A 23,362-nucleotide genomic window follows, 5' to 3' on the forward strand; every position below is an offset into this window, starting at 1 on the left:
AATTACTTCAAAACATAAATTTGGCAGTAGTGCCTCCAGTGGCTCTCAGACATAGCAGTAGCTTCCTGCCTCCCCCCTAAAACAACATAAACAAGCCTGAATTTAAGATTAATTTGAATAATTACCAGATTTTCTCTGCCGTCGTCCAAGTAAATCTGTTACTGTTTTGCGGAATAGTTTAGCTTCTTCTTCATTAGCAAAATTAAGACCAACTTGACATGTCTGAAAAACATTAATATTTCCCCTCCATGACAAAGAAAGTGTTTTAAAGGTTTTCTTAAATATTGTCTTACACCTTTCTAAAGGTATCAAAAAAAAGGAAAAAAATCACCACAAATTTGGAACCAAGTCTTAGTGAAACGTATCTTAGGAATGTCTGTCTACTAATCAAGTCTCTTAAGATCACAGCTAACAGAGATGAGCAAAATCTTGTAGCTTCAAATCAAAAAAGGAGAGGGGAAAGGAAAATTTGTGCTGTAGGAATACATATGTCATAAATATCATCTGCAAGTCAAAATGTAATTTCATTAAAGAAAGTTGAAAATAAAGAACCACATTTTATGTTTCTGTACTATATATTAGATTTTCTAGTTGAGATACCAAAAAATTCCTTTAATAAATAAGCTTTTATGAAAAATTAATATAAGTAATAACCTCAGTTACATTAAAAGAAGATACTTTTCAAAACAAAGGCATTTTAAAATAGATATTCAAAGACATTGACACTCACATCTCCAGCAAAGGTATGAAAATATCCTCTAGGGCTATTATATACAAAGTTATTGTACAGTTCTTGCTCCCACAGTAATTTCCCATCCTGAAAAGAAGAAAACAAACAAAAAAGAAAACTATTATACTTCTGATCAAATTGCAGTTTGACTTCTTTTACAATAGTACCTATTAAGAATTGGACACAGCATAGTGTTAAACATCTGCCTTGCTATTAACCCAATGGATAAGCTCAATCAAAATCAAAATACACCAGAGCTTGTGAAAGATCTGTGAAAGCCTATTCCATTGGGTCACTGTTCTGTGCAAATTCCTGAATGTTACCAAAAACTTTCTTTCAAGTTCTACAACCCTGCAACAGTGATACTGAGACCAGTAATAATGACCAGCCACAGGAATACACGAAACAGCAACAGTGATAAAGGAGGCTTCCATCTCCTGTTCTTATCTCAACCTTGACTTGAAGACATTTAACTTAAAGAGAACAAAAATCTCATCTTTTAAAGAAGTCTCATGTATTCACCCAAGGAAGAGGTTTCTGACAGTCTTAGCAATCAAAATGACCAAATCACAAAGTCGAATGCGAGTGCCAACTGGCAATTCTGAACAAATCTGAGAGACTTCAAGCACTGAATGCTGACAGATAAGGAGCTGTTTCCTGGCTGCACAGATAATGGGAAGCTTTCCAAAGTCTCAGCACAGTCAGTAGGACTTAGGTTTCTCAGCATAATTTTTGTTATTGGAAACAAATCTTGGACACTTTGTCTCTCAGATCCCACTCTCTTGAGCTGTCCTATTATAATAGCACAAAGATCTTCAGTATGAAGTCTACTTTTTGTGAGAGGAAAATGAAAGAAAAAGCCACCCACTCCAATCCCCCCAGAAAGTCAGAATACACAACTTGTTTATCCTGCAGTTTTATGCAACACCACACTGATCAAAAAGATTGTTTCCACCCATTATTTGCTTAAACCATCCAAAGTAGTGACACCTGTTAGAATTTTGACAGCTATCCGTATCGGTGACAGTGTACTAATTTCCACTAATGTGACTAACCAGATCTGTAGAGGACAGCTTCTGTAAAAAAACCTGGTATTTATTTCATCTATTAAAAGTGAAATACATGACATTATTTAAATTTAGAGTACCTGAAAACGTTGCAATTGCCTATTGATAACAAGTGCAATTGCACTGCTTAAAGCACAACACTTACTTGAGAATTTTTATGAATGCACAGCTATAACCTATACTCCTTGAATTCAAAATGGAGAATTAATAGAAACCAAATTTAAAGGCTCTGAAAAAGAAAAAGATGCTTACCTTGATGTCAAATATTCTGATAAAATATGACCTCTGCGGATTGTCCTTTACAAGGCAAGCTACACCACAGCACTTCTTTGACCACATGGCATTGCGATCTGCGGCATATATCTGAACAACTGCTGAAGACATAGTCTAAAAAAACAAAGGTAGCTATTACTTAAAAGGAAAAAAAAATCATAAATACCATAATTGATCCTTTCCCAAAGCATCTCTCAGTTTTGTTCCTTGTTCTAGGCAGCAGCTTTACTGCTTTCCCAAACAGTTAACACTATAAGGTTCAAATGACCCCAAAGCACTGTTACGCTTTAGATTTTCACTTCTACGCAAGATTTCGACACCTTAAGAACCCAAACGAATTTTTCTTTTCATTCTTTTTTCACAAAAATTAGCAAAGTGATTTTGCCTGTAAGAAGCAGATCACTAACTATGATGGTCACACAGAGTAGCCCTACTGTGCAAGGAAATGTCTGTTTAGTAATTCAAATGGAATACAAACACAATATTCCAGATGAAACTGTAAATTGCACAGTGCTGGACACACTCCTGGGTCCTGGAATGCAACTGGTTGCTTAATTGTTTAAGTGGTCTCTGGCACAATTTTAACCTATGCCAACTAGCAAACTCTGAAAATTCCTGGGCACGGTTTGAGAATTCACATGAGCTAGGCTCATTCCCAGCTGGCAACCAGAAATTGTCCTGTTCTCAAACTGAGAGATTTTAATAAGAGATGAAGATTATTCCATACCAGATTGCTTCAGTCACATGAACATTCTTGAGCATATTTTGTAGTATATATGTGTCTTACATTAAGAGTCCCATAAGGAAATGAAAATGGAAGCCCTCAAATAATTTTTATTTAGGAACCAAGGAATAAGGGCATAAAGCTTAAATGATCTGCAATGGGCCAGACCAGAGGCTACCTAGCCTAGGATCTATGCTCCAGCAGCACCAGATGCCAAAAGAAGGCAAGAATACAAGAATACACAATTACAACTATGGAAGCATATCCCCAGGAACTACCAGGTTGGAGCTCAAAGCTCCCCAGGCCAGCAGCACACACTGCATTTTTCCTTCGTAAATTTGTCTATTCACTCTTCAGACCACTGTGAAATTCTGAGCATGATAACACTGGACAGGATAGTGTTTCACAGTTTACTTATGCACTGTGTGAATAATTAGCTTCTTTTATCTAGACTTTTGCCACCTGCTAGTTTCAGTTGATTGTCCCTCCTTAACACTAAGAGATGGTGTTGATGGCTTCATAGTTGTCCCTTTATGCTGCACATCCTTTTATAGCTATCTGTCACACTACTTTGGCCTCTACGCTCTCTTCAGGAAGTTTAGGAAGCAACACTATTTTTATGTCATTCTTGGATGAAGGAAAAAAAAAAAATCGTACTACACATTACCCTTGTCACTCTTACATGGATATTAACTAGTCCTACTATGTCCTCCTCGGTATGGGGATGAGACTTATGCTTATGAATCCAGTTTGTTAGCCCTTTGAACATAGGGTCACAATAATAGTTTTATGCGTTGTTCTCAACTTTTTCCACTATCAAAAAGTTGCACTTCCTTTATCACTATGAAATACTAAGCAGAAGTTTTCTGAGATCTGTTATAGCTCCAAGACCTTTCTGGATGACTTATACCTGAGTAATGGGGTCCCTGTTAGGTTTTCCCCACCTGCTCAACAAGGATTACTTTGTCTTCATCAACACTGACTACTTGTCAAAACAGTAGACATCTTAGAATGCAGGCATGTCTTCTTGCATTGTAAGATTATCTACTAAATACCATTGTCACCATGGTCACACTTCAAATGGCTTAAAACTCCCTAAGAATAGCCTACGTTTCATTGCATTTTTTTTAATCAAAAAACTCTCAGTTTTGTTAAAATAGAGCCAACATAATATAGTCAGACTGACAGCTACATCTTAGGGAAGCTATATAACCTTTGCTCAAGCACTGTGATGCTAACTTTCACAAGTCAAGATATATCTTTGTTTCTCTTTGCAGCCACCTCGTCAGAATTTGTCAGACTGACTACTAATCTTGCTGGGAGCCTACAGAAGAAATTAAAGTATGATTGTCTGATGAAAAGAGTGCTTTGTAGTTGCTTCCTCAAATGCTCTACAGCTAAGTGTGGAGTATATAATCCTACAATAGACAGATTAATATTAGTAATTTAACCATAACTACAGTAATCAGATGAGTAAAAAGGGACCCAAGAATTAGCCATACTACCACAACAAAACATTTGTATCTGCAACAATGTCATCTAAGCGATGTCATTTTCCCCTATATGTTGCTAACAGGCAGTGACCTAATTTTGGGCACAGCTGGGCAGATTTTGTTCAAAACCTCTGCTACTCTAACAGCCTTTACCCCTCATTTCTCCAATACTGCCTAATTGTTAAATTGATAAGCTTGTAGACACAGGAGCAAAATGGGCCATTCTACAGTCCACATTTAACCACATCAACTATCTCACCACTATCTTCTTAACACTCCAAGACAAATCCAGCTCCAGTAACTTCTTCCCAACAAGACTTCTCACGGAAATTGAGAGAATGGAAGTCTTGGAAAGAATTATATAACTTAAATTCAAGGCGCAGGAGACAGTGACCTGTGTCAAGACAGGGCTCCCAATGTATTGCCTATCATTATATCTAACAGCAGAAGCACCAACTGGATTATCTGGGTAAACCAGTAACTGTTGTAACTCGAAAACTGCTTATAAAACCTTGAACCAACACCTACCTGATATGTACAGCTACCTCAAGGAGAATACTACACAGAGTGTCTCCTCATTCTGCATAATCATATTTAATGTATACTTAATTACTCTATGAGTAGAGCTTGATTAGAAGTTAGGAAACTATTTCACTGAATCCAAAGTACGTTTTGTTTTGAGGTCTGCCAAGTTTAGCGTTCAATTGTATTTTAACTTACTCGTTAGCATTGTACAAATTCTTAGTGTTGACAAGTTGCAATGAGGCTTATGCATATTAGAATATAAAGTTATAAATTCTGTTGTCATAGTACTCAGGTTGTTTTTTTTACTAAAAGGGTAACATAGGAAAAAATATAAAGTGTATTTTGTGGGGGGCAGAGGCAGAAAGACTAATAAAATCCAACTCCTTTTGCTTCATCCCCTGTTCATTTTCATTACGTAGAGCAGTGGTGCCAAGCTTTCTGCTATTCAGCTTCTGGAACAAAGATGGTAAAAGTAATCACCCACACCATTTGGAAATTTACAGACACATGGTGAAATTTAAAACTTGAGAAAATAAAACTTCATCCACTGCTATTTAATATGAATCCTAGCCACATAAATTCAATTTTAAAACTTCCAATTTAATTGTATAATTGCAGCATCTGAGAGCATTTACACAAATACTGTAATTTGAGTATTCTGCTACATTTACTGAGTGAGTATTCATTGTCCATTTTGAAGCTAATTAATATACCCAGCTCATTTTCTCACATAATTCTTGAGGAGAATATTGCATTCAAAAGTATGGCTTCTTTTCTATGTAAATATTTCTTCAGAGTTGGTCAGATCACTGATTCAACATAATGACTGTATTTTTTCTGACATGTAGTAGGCTACTTTGTTACTACTGTATTTTCAGGAGGAGGATTTTGAAATTGTCACTACTGCTTTTTTAAAGAGTTTTGGTGAATACCTTGCCCTTTTTATATAGTATATTTACAAAAGGTGCATAGGGTAAAAAAATAAGGTAGTCCACAAAAAACTGATGAGCCATGGAGGTGAAAAACCAACCCTGCTCAGTTCTCTTTACTTTTTCCACAGTCAACCTTCACCTGGAGGACATACCATTGATTCCAGGAACCTGTCACACCCTTCAAGCTGATGAGCTATGAAGCAGTAAGCCTGTGTTGTCACCTGTACACTGGCTGTCTCACTGGAAGAGCTGGTCCTACCCTTTGACCCATACTGCAGGATATGTGGTATCAACAAAAGGCTTACAAAAACATCTTCTGCCTGCAAAACTTAGCCACAACCAGTCATCACAAGCCTGCAGAACGTGATCACAAGAGCCACTGACAGTTTCTGACTGGGCAGAAGATGGCTGTGTACTTTGATTGGCTTCTGGTGTGAACATTTGCTGCAGCGGCCTGTCAAATTAATGACTTGCTGTAACTCAAGTGTTTCTCAAAAAACAGTGAGGCAAGCCAACCCAGACGGTGGCACATCTCATTACAAGAAAGAATCATTACAATGCATGGCTTATGGCTGACAGACATTAAAACACAGTAGGCCAAAAGTCAAAACAAAGAGTGGCAGTAAGATTAAAGCTGCAAGATATTCAGCCACCTCAGTATACACCAGAACAGAAAGTACGACCCATTTGAATGGGTTTTTTTTCCAGTGTTTACATGCAGCTGACAACAGGCTGTGGTGCAAAGATCAAAGGCTCATAAAATGACTTTGGTTGGACGTGACTTGTGTAAGTCTTCCAGGCCAAGCTCCTGCCCACAAAAAGGGTAATAAAAAGCCTAGAGTTCATTTGCTCAGGGTCCTGCCCAGCTAAGTTTAAGGGCTGCCAAATCACCTCTGTCCTTATTCACTCCCATTTCAGTGCTTGTACAAATGCATCTAGATTTCATGTATTTCTCTAATGGTTCAGTACTGTTATGTGTTACATCTTGACAGTACTAATGAAGACACACTAGCATTAACTTTCAACACTTTCCCAATTTTAAGAGTGAGGTGTTTTTTCTCATAAAGGGGCAAAACCCTGCACACACAAGTTAATCACACATGACAGGATTGCTTTTCTAAGTTATCCTTCCCATTCCATGAAAGTGCCTTACAAATAAAAATCAGGGAAAAAATATTTTAAAAAAGAGGATATTTTGTCTTGTAATGCATGAATGCAGGTAGTAGCAGTTGCTTCCAAGCAGAGCAACCTCTTGAAAAAACCCATGCTTATATAATGACTATAGCTTCTTCATCAAGTCAGTCTGAGGACTTTCAGCTTAATTAGATACTTTTACATTTCTGTGGGAAAAAAGCAAGCTATGGTGAATAGTTGTGTGCAACCCAAATCTTGTAAGAACAGAACTCAGTATTTCTATTCTCATTTCCATAAAGCATTATCTGGAAACATTGTCCTAATCAATACTAGAGCTGGTGAGAAGGTACCCATGGCAGGTATTTTTAAGACATGCTATGGTGGAAATCCTCATTATAGCTAAGACATGTTGCAGCCTGACCAGATGATGCTGGGTGCTCCTGGGTAACACATTTCTTCTTTGATACAAGACCAGGAAGATAGCCCATAGTTTGCTTCTAGGATGAAGAGCTGTTGCTATTCACTGGCATTACAACAGCCACAACAGTTTTCCTCACAGAGCACGGTTCAGGAACACAGGGATGCTAACATCAAGTACCACTTCACTGCAGAAATGCTTAGTAAGGCCTAACTTTAATCTGGACTACAACAACAGAAGGAAACTTCAGTACCAAAGCAATCTCTAATAGCCTAGCATTAGCCAAGTCATGAAAGAACATACAGAAACATTAAGACTTGTGAATGAGAAAGACAACTGAAAGACAAGCTGAAGTGAGACCATGCTCTAGAGAAAATTGACCTTCATTCACAGATAATGAGGCAATTACACAGAAATTCAGTGGCTGACATTTTTTCCTCCAGATGACAAATATTCTGGAGGAAAAAAACCAACTAAAATATTGCACTGACTAATCAAGCAGAGACAGTACTTTAAATCTCAGGGTTTTTTCCCAAAATAAACTTAGGTTTTAGTAATTACACTTTTAAGTGTTGATACTTTAATTAATTCATGTTATTCAATGCAAACAAAGTTATAATTAGACTGTGATAATAACTCTCTGTTGTTTTGCAACTGCCTTATCCTCAGGGTCATAAATATATGGAGCCTCCAAAAATGTAGAAACATACAACCTACTGTAAGGACCAGGTACCAGAACTTCCATCTCTTTCTCAAGGGAAGACTTTGGTGCCCTACACCACCAAGCTCTACTTGTTCTTTCTGGCACTTCAATTTTCCTTCTGCACATGGTCCTGTTTCAAGAAAAAATGTAGCTTTTTTTCTTGGCATTGAGGAGTCTATCATGTGGGAACAGTATGTTCCCTTCCTGCTAGAAAGGGTTGATAACCCACTTCCAGGGAGAATGTTCTCTCCATCACGCACTCCTACAGAAGGCATCCACTGCAACCTCTCCCAATGGTAATTTTAAACAAATTGACTAAGCCTGCCACTACCGAAATGACCCCTAACTAATTAGGCCACATAAAAAACATGCAACTACACTTCCCTAACAATTGCAACATTTTAAGCAGCAGAGGTATTTGCTAGAGTAGACAAAGAGACTTTCTAGCATTTTCACAGAAACTTAGAAGAGTTTAATTAGGTTCAGAATCCTACAGTATTTATTAGCCCTAGAAACTAGGTAAGACAACCTTATTAATAAGCATGGGTGTCTAGTATGATAGCATAGCATAATTCAGGTCTAACAGTCAGAAATATGAACACAAACTAACATCACCACCAAATTTTAAAAATCTCAGGAAGTATTCACCAATGTCAACTTGTACTTAATTTTCAGTTACAGATGGGAAAGAATTGAGATGGGAAGAAATTGGAGAGAGAAAGGACTGGTGATGCTGAAGGCATACTTGCTTACTGTTGCCTCCTTTATCTGAAGGACTGCAAGGATTAGGGCCCCAGATGACAGAATAAGTACAAGAGATGCATCTAACTGTCTTTTTAGGCTTTTCCTCTCTAAAAAAAGTGTATCAGGTTATTTATGGTTACTGCATCTTGTAAAAAAAAGTGTGAAGATAGTGTCTTGATAGCATGCACACACGTGCATGCTAAAAATACTCTTCAAGGACTCCACAATATTTTGACTACAAAATTAGATTTTCAGCAGTTAGATTTTGCAACTCTCAGACTGGTTTATAATTTATGTTTTCATACCAGGTTGCCTCCAGAATCTTCACAACTGAGTCTAAATGTGACAGCATTCATCCACACGGGATTTGATTACTACTCTATTTCTAATTTGGACAAACTGTGATTACTTCAGTTTTTGAAGTTATAACAGCTTCTAAAGATATATTTAGCAAATTATTAAGAATCTCTGCTTTAAAGACAACTGTGTATTGCAAAAAAGCTACCTTCAGATGTTACCGACATGATTTTAAACTTTTCCCATAGAAAGAAGACATACAGAACTTCACAAGTTAAGCAGCTAGAAACAATCTTCTAATTTTTATGCCATTCACAGGACATTGCTTGCCAAAGATCAACTGACTGCTCCAAAGACAGGCAAACCAAAGCAAGACTTCACATTATTTGACAGAACTGACAAAAGAAAGCCTTTTGTAAATATCCAACCACAAGCAAAATTTTATTTTGTGCAAACTGAAAAATTACTCAGCTGAAAACATGGAAGCCTCACCAGTTCTACTACTTGTGAAATTATTTGCTATGATTACCAAGGGTTCAATTTTAAGCTTATAGCTTGCTTTCAATTTTATTAATTTCCCATGATTTCTCACTGATTTAAAAATGCCACATACATAGATGCCAAGAAAATAGAAAATTTTTTCCACCTATACACAAAGTTAGGCTATGGTGTTTTTTCTTATTTGAAAGCAGAACAAAGAAAGAAATTTTTTCAGAAATAACAAAGCCACTTCAGGTATTTCCTATCACTTCTGAAACATGAGAAGGCAATTCCGCACAACACACAGCCAAAACATTTAATGAATTAAGAGACCAAAAACAATTTAAAGAAAGTTATTACCTAAGTACAGATCCCCTGTCTTGCCTGCACTGATCTGTTATCGATTTGAAGAAGGTATCAGTGATCAGTAAGCAACGTAACAACAAAAAAAGGGATGAAACAAGGGACTACAGTTTGACAGATCTTGGCCATAAAAGTGCTTGTTTGAACGTAAATCTGCTATTGTCCAGTAAAGAGATCCTTCACTGCTAATCCTCAGTCAGCCTGTTACAGACAGCTCATATTTTAACAAGTGTCTTCAGATACAAATTCATTTGCCTTTCCAGTACCTCCCACAACCCCTCAGTTCAGTTAGAGGTGGCCAACTCCTTTTCAAAACATTGCTCAATGGTGGATGACAGAAGACCAACAATTAAGGCGTGGGCAAACAGCATAGCCTATAAAGCCTAATCAAACAGCACATGATGAAGACAGACATTCTTTTATCAGACATGGCATAAAGATATTTTTAAATCCTGCAACCTCAGTTCAGGACAGCACATGGAAGAATTCAGCCTTCCTGAGATATGACACCACCATAACCACAAGTATGCTGCATATTACAATATTTCAAGCTATCTCAGTTTAGCAGATCATTTACCAGCTGACATACACAACCTGAGGTTTCCACTGATGAGCAAACTGAACACCGTCACTTCCTGTTTATCTGCACAGCATCACTCACTGAGCAGCACCTCACTGCTTAAGGCTGCTGAAACCATGGCTGGCTACAGAGCAGCACACACAGCAAAACAGTACTTGTGTTCTGGAGCTGAGGTTGTTCATATAGTTACGTTCAGAAACAGAGAATATACCGCGTACAGGCTTTCCATAAATGTGTCACTGTCTACTGCCATGGAACAGAAATTCTCACTAAAGATGACATTTTGTCTTGCAGTTCCACTCCCTCTTCAGCCTCCCAAGAAACACTCAGATTCAAAGCATGTAAGACTGTCCTTGCCAAAGTTCAGGGAAATTTCAGACAAAATGCTGAAGTCTTTGTTTCAACTTTGATCCATTTTAAACTAACAAGACTCCCAAGACTAGGATGAACCTTACACAATCAGACCATTTTACAGATACATAGATTAACCAGTTCTCAAAACTATGTTTCATGGTCATACACATAAATTGCAAATTCAAGTCAACAATCACAAGTTTTATCAAATGCACAGAATAAAATCGGCGTTCTCCTCTGTTTTGTCCTGTTCCACTGCCCATCCAGCTGTAAGAAAACCCAGCTTCTTGCCCTCAACATTCCCCTCTCTGTTACAGCAACTCACTGTCTTCATGCGCTAAGGTCCTCTTTCTTCACCCTTCAACCATTCCATTCTCTGCACAGTAACATTTTTGTGGATGTTACACACTAGTTCCATATTAAATGCAGATTCCTACAAGTAAATCCTCATACCCACTTTGAAGATATGAGAGTCCCTTGAGAAAAAACATCAGAATTCAGGCCTATGTTTTTAGAGTTAGATCCACTGCTGTTCCTTATTGACCCAGACAATGATATAGGTATCATGAAGCTCACAAGTAAAGATCTGCAGAACAACAGTTAAATTGATTAAGGAAGGATGTGAAGCATAAACCTCAGGAATTCATGAATTATCCCTGGAACACTCATTAATGAGCCCTTGGAAATGCTATTTAGCATCCACTTGGTACTCCCAGGTCCAGATTTTAAAAAACAGATTAAAAAATGAATATTTGCTTCGCAGAGATGATGTTTAGGTGAACGTTACTTATGATCTTTACACTTGAAGACAGAAAATAATATAGAACTTTGACTTCTCATACTTAGGGAAGATTGAAATAAAACAGCTTAAGTTGTTTTAAAAGAACTCTTTTATAAGAACACATTCATTACATGCCAGCATAAAACAAAAACTCCCTTCAAAATATTAAGAAATATGAGAAAAGGCTATTAAAAGTAAAACCTCTTTGAATAATAGCCAGCAACTGGTTTGCGATTGTGTATACAACTTGTGTCCTGTCTCGTAAAGCAGACTCAATCCACTTACATAAAGGTACTTAGAGATGCAACACCCCCCTCACACTTTCACTGTGCCACAATTCAACATGCATTAATTCTTCCTTGAGCAGTTCACATTTGAACAGAAGTTATGGCAATTCAAGTCAGACACAAGAAAATGTAACTGCATGTAATATTTTGTTTTTAAATATATACCAGCAAATGAGTTTACTATGAATAGTTATTCCCAGTGACAAGTCTTAAAAAGTAGATATACTATGGGGGGGGGGGGGGGAAGGCATGAAAATGTGTTAGTTTTATGACCCTTTGTCACATTCAAAGTTTACTGCAGGATAAAACATTATACACCAGCTGAATGCCCAGGAGACTGCTTGTCATCATTTCGTTCTGGCAACAAGACGTTGCACACTAGTGTTTGTTTTCTCCTCCGTGCCTCAGTTTCCTCTAACTGACCTCTAATTCCGTAAAGTGCTTTGAGAACTATTGATGAAGCATTATTATGCTGTCACAGACAAATCATTTTTGGAGGGTGTGGGATATGTGTCAATATTACCTTCTCTACTAACAGCAAAGGTTAAGACAGGTTAATTTCCACATCTCTTTTAGATAAATGGAGAAAATGGAGATACTCTTTTACCAAGGGGGACGCCCCTTGAGTCTAGTGACATTTATTACAGCTAACAGTTTCAATTATCACTGCCCAAAGGGGCTCATTCTTTGCAGGTACCAGCACTACATTTACCAACGTGCTGTGGAGGCCCAAAGCTACTCAAATTCACCTGCCTGTAAACTTTAGTTTGGAAGCAGTGTCACAGAACGATGATTCTAGATGGCCAAATGTACTTACATCTCAGGTTTACAATTTAAATCACCTATTTCCATTCTAGACAAGTCATGGCTGCAAATTCTTTGAAACAAACTTACTAATGCTTTTGTAAGTCACCATCACACTTATTTTTCACACAGTACATTTAACTTGTGAGATGGAAGACTAAAGAGTACAAAATGCATGACTTAAAACTTCCCATGTACCTGGAATTTCTCAGTGATCTACTCCATGACAGTACCTGAGCAATAATAATCCATGAAGTCTCAGTACGTAAGCATTGAAAAAAATGTAACACAATGGACCAAAAAAAAAGTCGTTTTGAAAACTAGGCACTCAATTTCTGACACAGACCTTGAATAAGGGCAGTCTCATCATCCCCATATATCTAGGTTCATTTACAAAGAATTAAGGCTACACTGAAAAATGCTAGGCAGAGTTTACTTTAGCTTTTGGCATTGCTACCTGGTCCCCAAAACTTCCCTAATAGCTGAAAACTCCACTGTAGCATGGCCTTTGCAGCTCAAGATTTGTGTATAAATTCTCAGGTCAGGTATTACAAACATTCAATTTCTACTACTAAAAAAAAGCCCCCACCAAAAAATAATTTGTGTTTTTTTACACTCTCCCCCTTGATTATCTAAATGACTAGCACAAAGGTAATATTTGAGTGTAGTTTATCGAAGGGAAAAAACACCCAATCTTAAAGAAAGAATTGCTGAAATTGCAATATGCAATTTCCAGGGTGAAAACAGAAATTACAGTAATTTCACGATTATAAGCCGCACCATTTTGACTAAAATTTTGGTCCAAACCCAAAGTGCGGTTTATAATCAGGTTTGGTTTGTATATGGACAAAGAATGAAAAGTTGCTGTTTTAGTTTGGAGGACAGGTGTCTGCTGAGAAAGGCAGGAACTTCTCTTTAAAATGGAGAATGCAAACCCCCTCCCTCCAGATTACTATAATTTTGAAATCAAGGGGCTTTCAGGTAAAAAATATGGGAATTAGGAATAACAGTTCTTTACTAGGGAAATTAAAATAGAAATACAGTACTACAAAGAAACAAACTCCAAACCCTGACAAAGTCAGAGTACAGCCTGACACCCATCAGGCGGGGTGTTGGTAGCAGTCTCATTAAATGGTGGTTGTAGTCCTTTTGTAGTGACAGATGTGATTCAGTTGGAGCAGTGCTCCTGTAGAAGGTGCAGTTTCCCTCTGGAGGTCGAGTGGTGATGTGGAGAAATCCGGTTTTCCTTTGGAGTCCAGTGGAGAAAGGGGCTCCCTTAGTGTCCCAAAACCTCTGTTTTATCTTGGTAAGAAATGTTGGGCTCTTTCCCCTGGCTGGAGCAACTTCCAATGGGATGCAGTAATTTTATCAGTCACACAGTGGGACTCAATGGGCCATTAGCAGAAAATGACTCGCTGGAGGAAGGATGGGGTGTGAAAAGATAAAGAACAATGCCCCACTTGGTTTCAATGGATGGTCCATTAGCAGAGTATCTCCCACAGAGATAAGGATCACTGCTCCCACCCTCAAGAGATGGTGATAGAATAGATACCTTTTATCACACTCTGTATTGTAACCCAAGACAGTTGCTAACAGCCGGACATGTGGTTTATAATCCGGTGCGGCTTATAATCGTCAAATTACTGTAATACACCTGAGTTCTGCCAAGTTGGGACTTAAAAAATCGTTCACATTAAGAATTATTTTGAAATTAAGATCTTAACAATGGAGTTGACCATTTCTGAACTTACTATCTACTATCTGAAAATAAATGCAGAGGGCTGCTGAATGGGAAAGCTCCTTCACTGAAGCTAAAATTCTTCTGTAACTCCTTATGGTTTCTTATAATGAAGTTGCCTGCTGTACTGAACACACCTAGGAGAGCAAAAACTGTAAAGAATCTATTTATTTAATGAAAAAGTGTTCATTTATACAAGAAAAAAGTTGTAGAAAGAGGGCAGCAGCATGTATTTTTCCACTGCACTTAACACTTCAGTGTCCACATCCTGTCAACAGTTTCCAGACAAAAATGAAAATATCATGCAATACTTATTTTTTCTTTCACTGTTGAGCTGGTAGTACAAGTTCACATAGAAAGGGGAGGAACAGATACAGCGATATTGTTCTCAATGTTTAATTATTAAATATTAATGTCTGAATGAGTAGAAAAAAATTACCTTCATCTTCATTTGAAGATGGCTCCCCATAACTGCCGTGTTCCTGTTTGTAACTTCTGAACATTGTTTAACAGCAGTAACATACATGCTACACGAAAAGTTACATGTACCTACGTGAATTTACAAGTAATTTAAAAATCATTTCACTCTACTTACAACAGTACTAATAGTACAAGACTCATGTGAGAAACAAAGCCTACAGTAAAGAAAATTAATATTTATTAGACCAATATGAGTTTAGAATCCACAAAGTCACACCAATACAATTAACATGGAACTCTGTAAAGATATTTTAACAACTCTTAGGACAGAAAATATTTGTTTCAAAGAACAGCTAAAAAACATGTGATCTGAAACAGACTTTTAATTTTTTTGGTGAGTACTGTCTGAATTAATAAAATACAGGAAGCTAAGCCAAAATATTAATTTAAATTAAAAAGATCTTAAGATAGCTTTGCTTGTGATCACAGTGAAGTTGTAACACTGACAACCACCAACCTGTATTGGACTACAGTCCAATTAGTCAGTATTATTATCCCAATCAAGCATCAGATTTGAAGCATTACGTGCTTCAGTTTCTGAACTATTTTTCTGCAAGTCTCCAAGTCTGCTCTGGAGCTGACAGAGGTTAACATGCTCAATGTTACTGCTTCCTGCTGGCTTGGGAGAACTGGGAACATCTTTTTTGTCAAGTCAAATGTTTGTCACTATTCTGAAAACCTCCGCCTATGCAATATATTACAGCGCTTTTCTAACAGTATAAAATCTGCAGGTAAATTGTTACACCATACTAACATAATAAAAATGTACATAATAAATATTATACTAGTTATAATCATTGAACAGATAAAAGTTATTAGTGACATACTGATTTTTATTTCAGATAACACTTTTAGAAACAACACATTCCTCTGATGCACCTTAAATCCCAATGACTGAAAGAAGGTAACCCTTGTCAAAGCAGACTTTTAATTTCCAGTTTTTGTGTGGATATTCCCTTTCTTTGTGATCAACTAACTAGATCCACTGCTCTGAGCACCTGAACAGCCTCAATCTGTTAGTATGGAAACAGAAAACTCCTGATGTTGAGTATATGACAGATAATATCACTCCCATGAGTATATTGTTTAGACAAAAAACAAGCTATCTCAATAAGACAGAATTCAAGAAAAAATACACCCTACTCAAGAGACTTTACATGAATATAGAAATAGGGTACCTCTCCCAGTCTCCTGCAATAAATTATCACAGGTGTGATACACTGCTAGAAATTTAGTATAGTTGATTATACGCACTTCAGATTTAAGTCCGTATAACTGGGTCCTCTAAAGACCTAGGAGATAAATTGCCAAAACTTTAACACTGTGGTACAAACACTTCCTATAGGAAGATGGTGTAACACATGTGGATCTTGAGAAAGCCTTGTGGGGTGGGGGGCAGTTTGGGGCAAATAAAAAAGTCTTGATTTCCTGATAGTCTAGTATTCATTCCTGGGCATAGAGAGCAGATTAACAGAATAAACTGAAAGCTAGTCAGCTTCATCAATGGAAGTGTCCCATTGAACACATTACTCAAAAGCGCATCCTTCAGAAGGCCACAGCCATCCACCACATTATGTGCAATATGAAACACAGTTTGAGAGTTTTTGACTAGATTATGTGGAACTAAGATCTCTAAATCTGTCAATTGCTACATAAAAGCTTCAGTTCTGCAACAAATGCAACAATCCTCTGCTGCTCCAGTCTGGAGAATTCCAGACTCCAAGAAGTAACATGTCAGTCAGCTCATTCCAGGACGAGGTTATTCTGACAAAATAGGCACCATGCTGCACCTAAAGTGCCCAGAGTGCCTGAACTGAAAAACAGCCTTGATGATGCATGGCAGACATCCGTATTCATGGCTGATTTGTTTATTTGGAATAAGCCAACTACGTAAAAGCCTTTGCTAATTCAGACTTGCATCATAGTGATATTTTTTGTATGCAGTGACTTTGGAGAAGTTATTTCCAGTCAAATGGATACTGGTACTGCATCATTTCATTGCTAAAACAATTATTGCAGCCAGAATTGACAAGCAACTCACCATCCTGAAATAAAGCCTAAAACCACTCAGCTTCTAAACCCATGACAGATTGTTATCTACCTTCTGCTCTGAAGCAAATCCTACCTGTTGTAGAAGAGAACTGCTTGCACAGCATCAAGCCTCACCAGGGGACCAGTTCCTGCCAGTGCTTACTTATAAAAGTGACATTGGGAAAATATATGGCCTGAAGGGAGAGAGGGAATAACTAGACACTCAAGGGGAAAAAATAATAACTTGAGAGAAGTGTTAACAGAACGGAGGCATGCAAACACTATCTGTCAGATCTTGTGAACATAGAAGACAGAATGAACTTTAAAGTTCCCTGAGCTCATACCTTTTTACCCCAGACAGAACCAATGATTAAGGTGAGATACCAGAACAGTGTATGTGATGATTAAACTATCACTAATTACATTACTCCACACCCTAGAACAGTCTCTGGAGCTCAATCAGGAAACAAATTATTGCATCTGAGCAGACAGTAAACTGCTACAACACTCCAAAATGCAGCTTCAGGTGAGATTCCAAGAGAACTAAGTACATCCCTGGAGGCTCTGAGGATGCACAGAACTTTTCTTAAATTACTTACTAACTACTCATCAGGAAAGAAACCTTCAGACAGGATACATTTTCTTGGTAGGCCATTGCTCTGCAAACAAGAAGTGAAAGAAATGCAGCATCCTTTAAGGTCATCCCTGCTGTACCTCACGCACTTTGTAGAAGCACAGCTACAAGTCAGCTACATCTCCTTACCAGAAGGCAAAATCTCTTTTTTTATCTCCTGAAATCAGAGATCAGAAACCTTATGAGCTTGTGTTCACAGTATCAGTATCAAATAGACTTGATAATTTGTCCACTGCAGCAGGTGATTACATGCACAGGCACACTTTTGTCTGCTGCAAACTTCTAGGCACTTGCGTTTCCTCAGGTTTTCAGAAGCAATTTCGAGGAGCAAAAAGACAATATTGAATTTTGCTGCTGGCAGGAAAACCAGGTTTGACTTAATGTCAAAGCAGATAGTTACGTGCACAGCAGCAGAGCTGACCCTTATTCTGCGATCTACATGCTACTGACGATGGTAAAACAGACAGCTCACATCTCCCTGTCCCCAGAACTGCTTTTGTCTCCTCACAGATTTCCCTGGTTGTGCAGATAGCAGTTACTAACACCTGGGCCACTTTCTGCATATGATGGGAAATGGTGCAGAATGCATAAATGCATAGTGAAAAAACTCTCTTCCCAACACAACACAAATTGGGCAATCATGGCCCTACCCCATATGATGTACCAGGAGCTATTTACACCATTCTAATCTCAAAACCACACTTATATTAATTTGAGCAACTACTAGGTTAGCACACAAAACTGTGCCCGGAAGAGTGTCAACAAACTGAACACCATGGATGGTCACAGAACAGTGCTGAGTTCATGCTACTGCTCCACTTAGGTTTGTTAGCCAGCAGTATGTTAGCACAGCTGGTTAACAGACCAGAGGTGAGAAAAAGGATAAGATGCACCCTTCTGCCACCAAGCTTAAATGTTATTAGCAACATAAAGCTATGGTCCAGACAGGTATGGTCAGTGTGAGACAGACTCCTTGGTAACACAGTGTGAAACCTACAGCAGCAGCATGAACTTTTTGATAATCAAATTTCATAAACAATATGAAAAGAGGACAAAGAAACAAACAGGATTTATCATTTACAGGCAGAAAAGACCAGAGTTGTTCAAAGAGGCTGTTAAGGAAAAGCCTTAATGATGAACTGAAGCATTCAAAGCAAGACCTCCTAAATGGCACAAAAAGATGAAGTTAAAACCATGACATGAAGTGAGATCTACATATCCCAGCAAAACATTTAGCACCAAATCCATCTCCATGCATCCTATCAAACAAAACTGTAACACAACTATAGGTATGTTGCATCAAGATGCTTGAACTAAAACAAGGAAGGGCATGTCCTGAACAGAGAAAACAGCTGTATTATCAGTTTCTCAGGCACAGAAATACCGGAACGTGAATATGATATGGACAAATCTCTTAAAACTATTTTTTAAAATAAAGAAATGGTGTATTGAATCGTTACTGAGTTCCAGAAATCAAGCGCTACCAGAATTTTCTGTTGCAATCAGACTTCAAATTTAAAGCTATACAAGGTTTTAAAGTTCCAGCTAGACAAACTGAGCACAGTGCTAACAGTACAGTTCAAAACAAAAAGGCCAACATTGTTTAAGAAAGGTCAGAATTACAACACCTATCGTATAGCTAAAAAAGATTGGTTCACACAACCACACAAAATTAAGCCCAAACCCTAAATTTTTTAGAAGTGTTAATTATCAGGTTGCTAAAAATATAAATGCTAATAAATGCATGTCCAGTTATAAAATCAATTTCATATCTAAGATACTGTTAACTAAAACCTAAAGCAAATAAAGAAAAAAACAGCCCTGCATTTAATTTGTTAGACACTACTGCTTCCTTCTCTGCAAATGCAAAGGGAAGCTTTTGCCTGTGGTATTGCACAGAACACACACCACTACAGGATGTTCATCGTTTTCTTCCTCTTTTCAGTTAACCACAAAAATCAAGCATGGTTTTACAGAGAGAAGTTTATTTGGATGCCTTTGTGTATATTTAGTGTCATAAGCCAAGTGATGTTTCTGTTTGCTTTGGCTGACTGAGGGGGAGTTAAGGGAAAAAATGTCTACTTAGAAAGAATGACCACATCTTAGCTATGCTCAGAGAGAGCTGTCACATGGTTAGAGGAGCAGGAAATAACTTACAGTTCAGTCGAAGCAGGACTAAGCAATTCTGTGGTTTCGAATCTGAGCCTGCAGAGTTGCTGAAGCTGTATCTTCCAGTATACAGTTTCTTTATATAGCAGCTTACAAACTGGAGAGTCCGGTCCTGCCTGGAGAAGCAGCAGTGAAGGGTGGAGCAGTGCAAAAAGCCTGAGGAACACCATACTCCGGTTTTTGTGTACCCTTCTCATTCACTAAAAGTTCTCTTCCCTATAACAACACTAACAATGACTTTGGCCAGTGAAGACAACATAGGTGAGAAATGTGCAATGGCCAGGTCTCAGGTTCAAGTGCACTCCATGTCTACATCAGCAAACAGCCGCCTGGCATGGACACTGCCTCCTCTCTCCTCACGACTTGTGCAGGGCTCTGCTGAGCTGCAGTACAGCCATGTCTATCCCAGCACTGTGTATGGGTAGGACTACACATTTGATGAGACACAAATCAGACCCTCTGTTCAGCCTCAAGAACAAAGCATTTGAGCAACTGATGGGTGGGAATAAGGGAGTGGAGGAGAGAATGATGAGGAAGAGAGTCAGTCCTACCTGGAGATCTTTGTACAGATTATGGATGCAGGAGCTGAAGGGAGAACGGAAGATTCTGGAAGCACTTGATGTGCAAGAGGAAAACAGGAAAGAAGGAAACTCTTACTGGGACAGGACAGAATTTACTAAAAACATAAAAAAAGGCATGTGCGTTAAGAAAGTACAAGGAGAACATGATGAATGCAGAGACGTGAGATTTGAAGGGCAGAGGTCATTATGCACGACTTCAAGGTACATCAGCAGGATGGGGTTTACAGAAGAAACAGTGGTTAAATTGATTCTTAAAATAGAAAATTGCTTTAAAGTTAATAAATTACTGCTTCTGTTACAAAATGTACTAAGGAGGCTGTAAAAAAAAAATCTCACTTTTCTTTATCCCCAACACAGAAAAATATTAGTACAACAAACTAATATTAATTTCTTACCCACAAATCACACACAGGTAAATTGGCTGTGACCTCGAGAGGGGAGAAAACATTTTAACTTTACTGCCAAATTCCCACTTCCATATATTCTTGTTCCTCAGCCTAGACAGCAAGACAAGTACTAGGGTTTGTTACTTAATCTCAGCAAGTGCTGGCTAGCTTTTGGGAAACCATTATCATCAGTAACACTTGAAGTAAATTTCTTTTTTAAAAGGATTTGCAATCTCAGAGGCAAGAGTTATCTTTGCATAATTGAGAGTTCAAATAACGAAAAAGTTTGCTGTTCAAAAAGGTAAAAGTCACACTTTCTTTCGCTAGGTCAGTGTTTCTCAAATTTCAGGCACAGTACCTTCATGTGCAAAATATGTTTATATGGGAACATACCTGTGCTCACTAAATACACCACCCTGATAGTGGAACAAGGGGAGATAAATGCAAAATAACACATCTGCATTGAAGATGCAGAATGCAGGGAAATTCTGATTTACGCAAAGCTCTACAGGGGAAAATGGTATGTGAAACTGTCTTACAGAAATGGAAACACAACCTTAGTGTGATCTTTCAGCTTTAAACTGGACACACTGGAATTGTATTAACACTGAAAAACATATAAACACTGTTCCTCAGAAAACCTAAAAAGAAAATGCTGCCTTAAGAGTCAGGATTTTAAGGACAGTTAAATAAACAGTAGAGGGAAAACAGCCTCACCAAGGTGGGGATGCATGTATGAAAGTAAGTGCCTAAAGTGAGAAGCAATCTGCAAATGTGTCATTGAGCTCTGCAGCAACAGTTTCCTTGCCAGGAATGATCATCTCCATGGAACATAATGTCTACAGGAATTGAGTAATTCATTTAATGAACTTATTCCAGAATCATATATTCTTAACACAGACATTCTAATTTGAGATGCCTAAAGTGTCATGTATTGCACAAAGAGGTGTCAGCAAAACTGTCTACCTTTAACTCAGAAGTGTCTGAGAAAACACTACATTTTAAGAATTAAGCAAGTGAGCAGCTTTCTAAGAAAGTGTCCCTACAATTGTTTGAATTGCATCTTTTCTTTTTCTATTTGGACCTTCTAGAACACTGCTCCTGTCATATGATGATCACAGTATACTTCAGGATCTTCAAATTTAACTACAATTGCCCCTGAAGGAAACTGCACACCTACTGTTCCCATTTTATTGGATATCCATCCAGGCACCAGCAACACGTCTGGAAGCCACAAAAGGTAGTGTGGCAATGTACCCAAGCAAATACCCCAATAAACTAAACTATCTTGTACAGCATCTGAGTAAAGTAGAGTGGGTTGTTTAAAACCACCCATGAAGATATACTTCTAGTCCCACTAAATCCACTCTGCAAGATTTACTGTTACAAGGAAAACAAACTAGCCAATAATTAAAAAAAAAATGTGCTAGGTAACACAATGTCAGCCTTTCTTCAGGAAACTGTACCCTAACCAACCAATAAGCAACTCTGTCTAGTGCCTGTGACACATTTTCGTTACTTCCTGTACTTTATTATCTAGGTATTAGGTAATGAAACCATAAGTCTCCTGTATACTAAGTTTTATTTCTGTACTACAAAGATTCCTCAAGAGACAAGCCTATGAAACACACTCACTGGAGGAGAGGACACTATAAATCTTACCACACAGCTTCAAGTCAACAGCAAATTTTCTCAGCAAACAGAGTGTTTAGAGCTCCACAAACCCCATCTGCTCTGCAGATAGTTCTGCCTATAAAAGGTCAATGATAGGATCAGACCTTTTTCCACATTGATTAATGAACTAGTCCAAAGTTCCTAGGTGGCACTCGCTCATCGCATACAAATATCTTCAATGCTTCACTCTACCCATTCCAGCACTAAGCTAGAAGCTGCCAGTGGCAATTGCTGACACCTGCAGCCACAGTCCGTGAAAGCAGTAGATGCTGACACCATTAAAAGTTGAGCAAGAAGGGTCATAGGAAGTTCTAAAGAAAAAAAAAAGTTCCGTTTTTACAGGCAGAAATACCAGAACCTTTAAAAAAAAAAAAGAAATTTAAGGTCTGAAATTACAGCATTCCCCATTATCATGTTTTTAGCCCAAAACTACATGGTTCTTACAAGATGGATCTCACACTCTTCACTTGTGACAAATTCAGCTAGTACTAAATCTTTCAGAATCCCAGAAAAAATAACCAGAAAGAAAAACATTCTAGCAAGAAATTCAAAACAATATTTACAAGCAGATAAAGTCAAGAAATTGCATCAATTTTCCATTAAAGGAAGAACAAAGTAGTCTTCACATTTACAAATTCACATGAAACAGCAAACCAAATCTTTATATTCCAACAAGAACCTAGCTCTTCCTTGAGTGTTCTCCTAAGCAAGGGCTATCTGGACATCTTGGTGAAAAAACTTGCAGTCAAAACTTGACTTTTCATCTGAACCCTATAGTAAAACTTTGCCCTCTTCCAAATTCCTTAATATGATTCCTAGCTGTGAAAAACCAGTTAGTTACAACACAACAGCTTGTGACTACAAATTGTGTTCATCCTGTTGTGCATGTATACCATAAGATTCCAGAGCACTTATCAGTAGCATGAGTGGCATACTTCACCATCTGATTAATCACAGAGATGCTGAGAGACTTTCAGCAC

The 23,362-nt window shown here is 37.9% G+C and overlaps 1 protein-coding gene across 1 annotated transcript in view; it reads right to left on the reverse strand.

The window, feature by feature from the left end:
• The window catches only part of WASL (WASP like actin nucleation promoting factor), a 48,611-nt gene that overhangs the window by 19,961 nt on the left and 5,288 nt on the right, over nt 1-23,362 (reverse strand). The window contains exons 2-4 of the mRNA XM_033058115.1: nt 2,050-2,184; nt 731-817; nt 126-222 (exon numbers count right to left, since the gene is read on the reverse strand). Of these exons, the coding sequence (XP_032914006.1) occupies nt 126-222; nt 731-817; nt 2,050-2,184 (319 nt within the window). The remainder of the gene's footprint in view (nt 1-125; nt 223-730; nt 818-2,049; nt 2,185-23,362) is intronic.

Source organism: Catharus ustulatus, chromosome 4 (genome assembly GCF_009819885.2).
Source record: "Catharus ustulatus isolate bCatUst1 chromosome 4, bCatUst1.pri.v2, whole genome shotgun sequence".
In the NCBI taxonomy this organism is placed as follows: domain Eukaryota; kingdom Metazoa; phylum Chordata; class Aves; order Passeriformes; family Turdidae; genus Catharus; species Catharus ustulatus.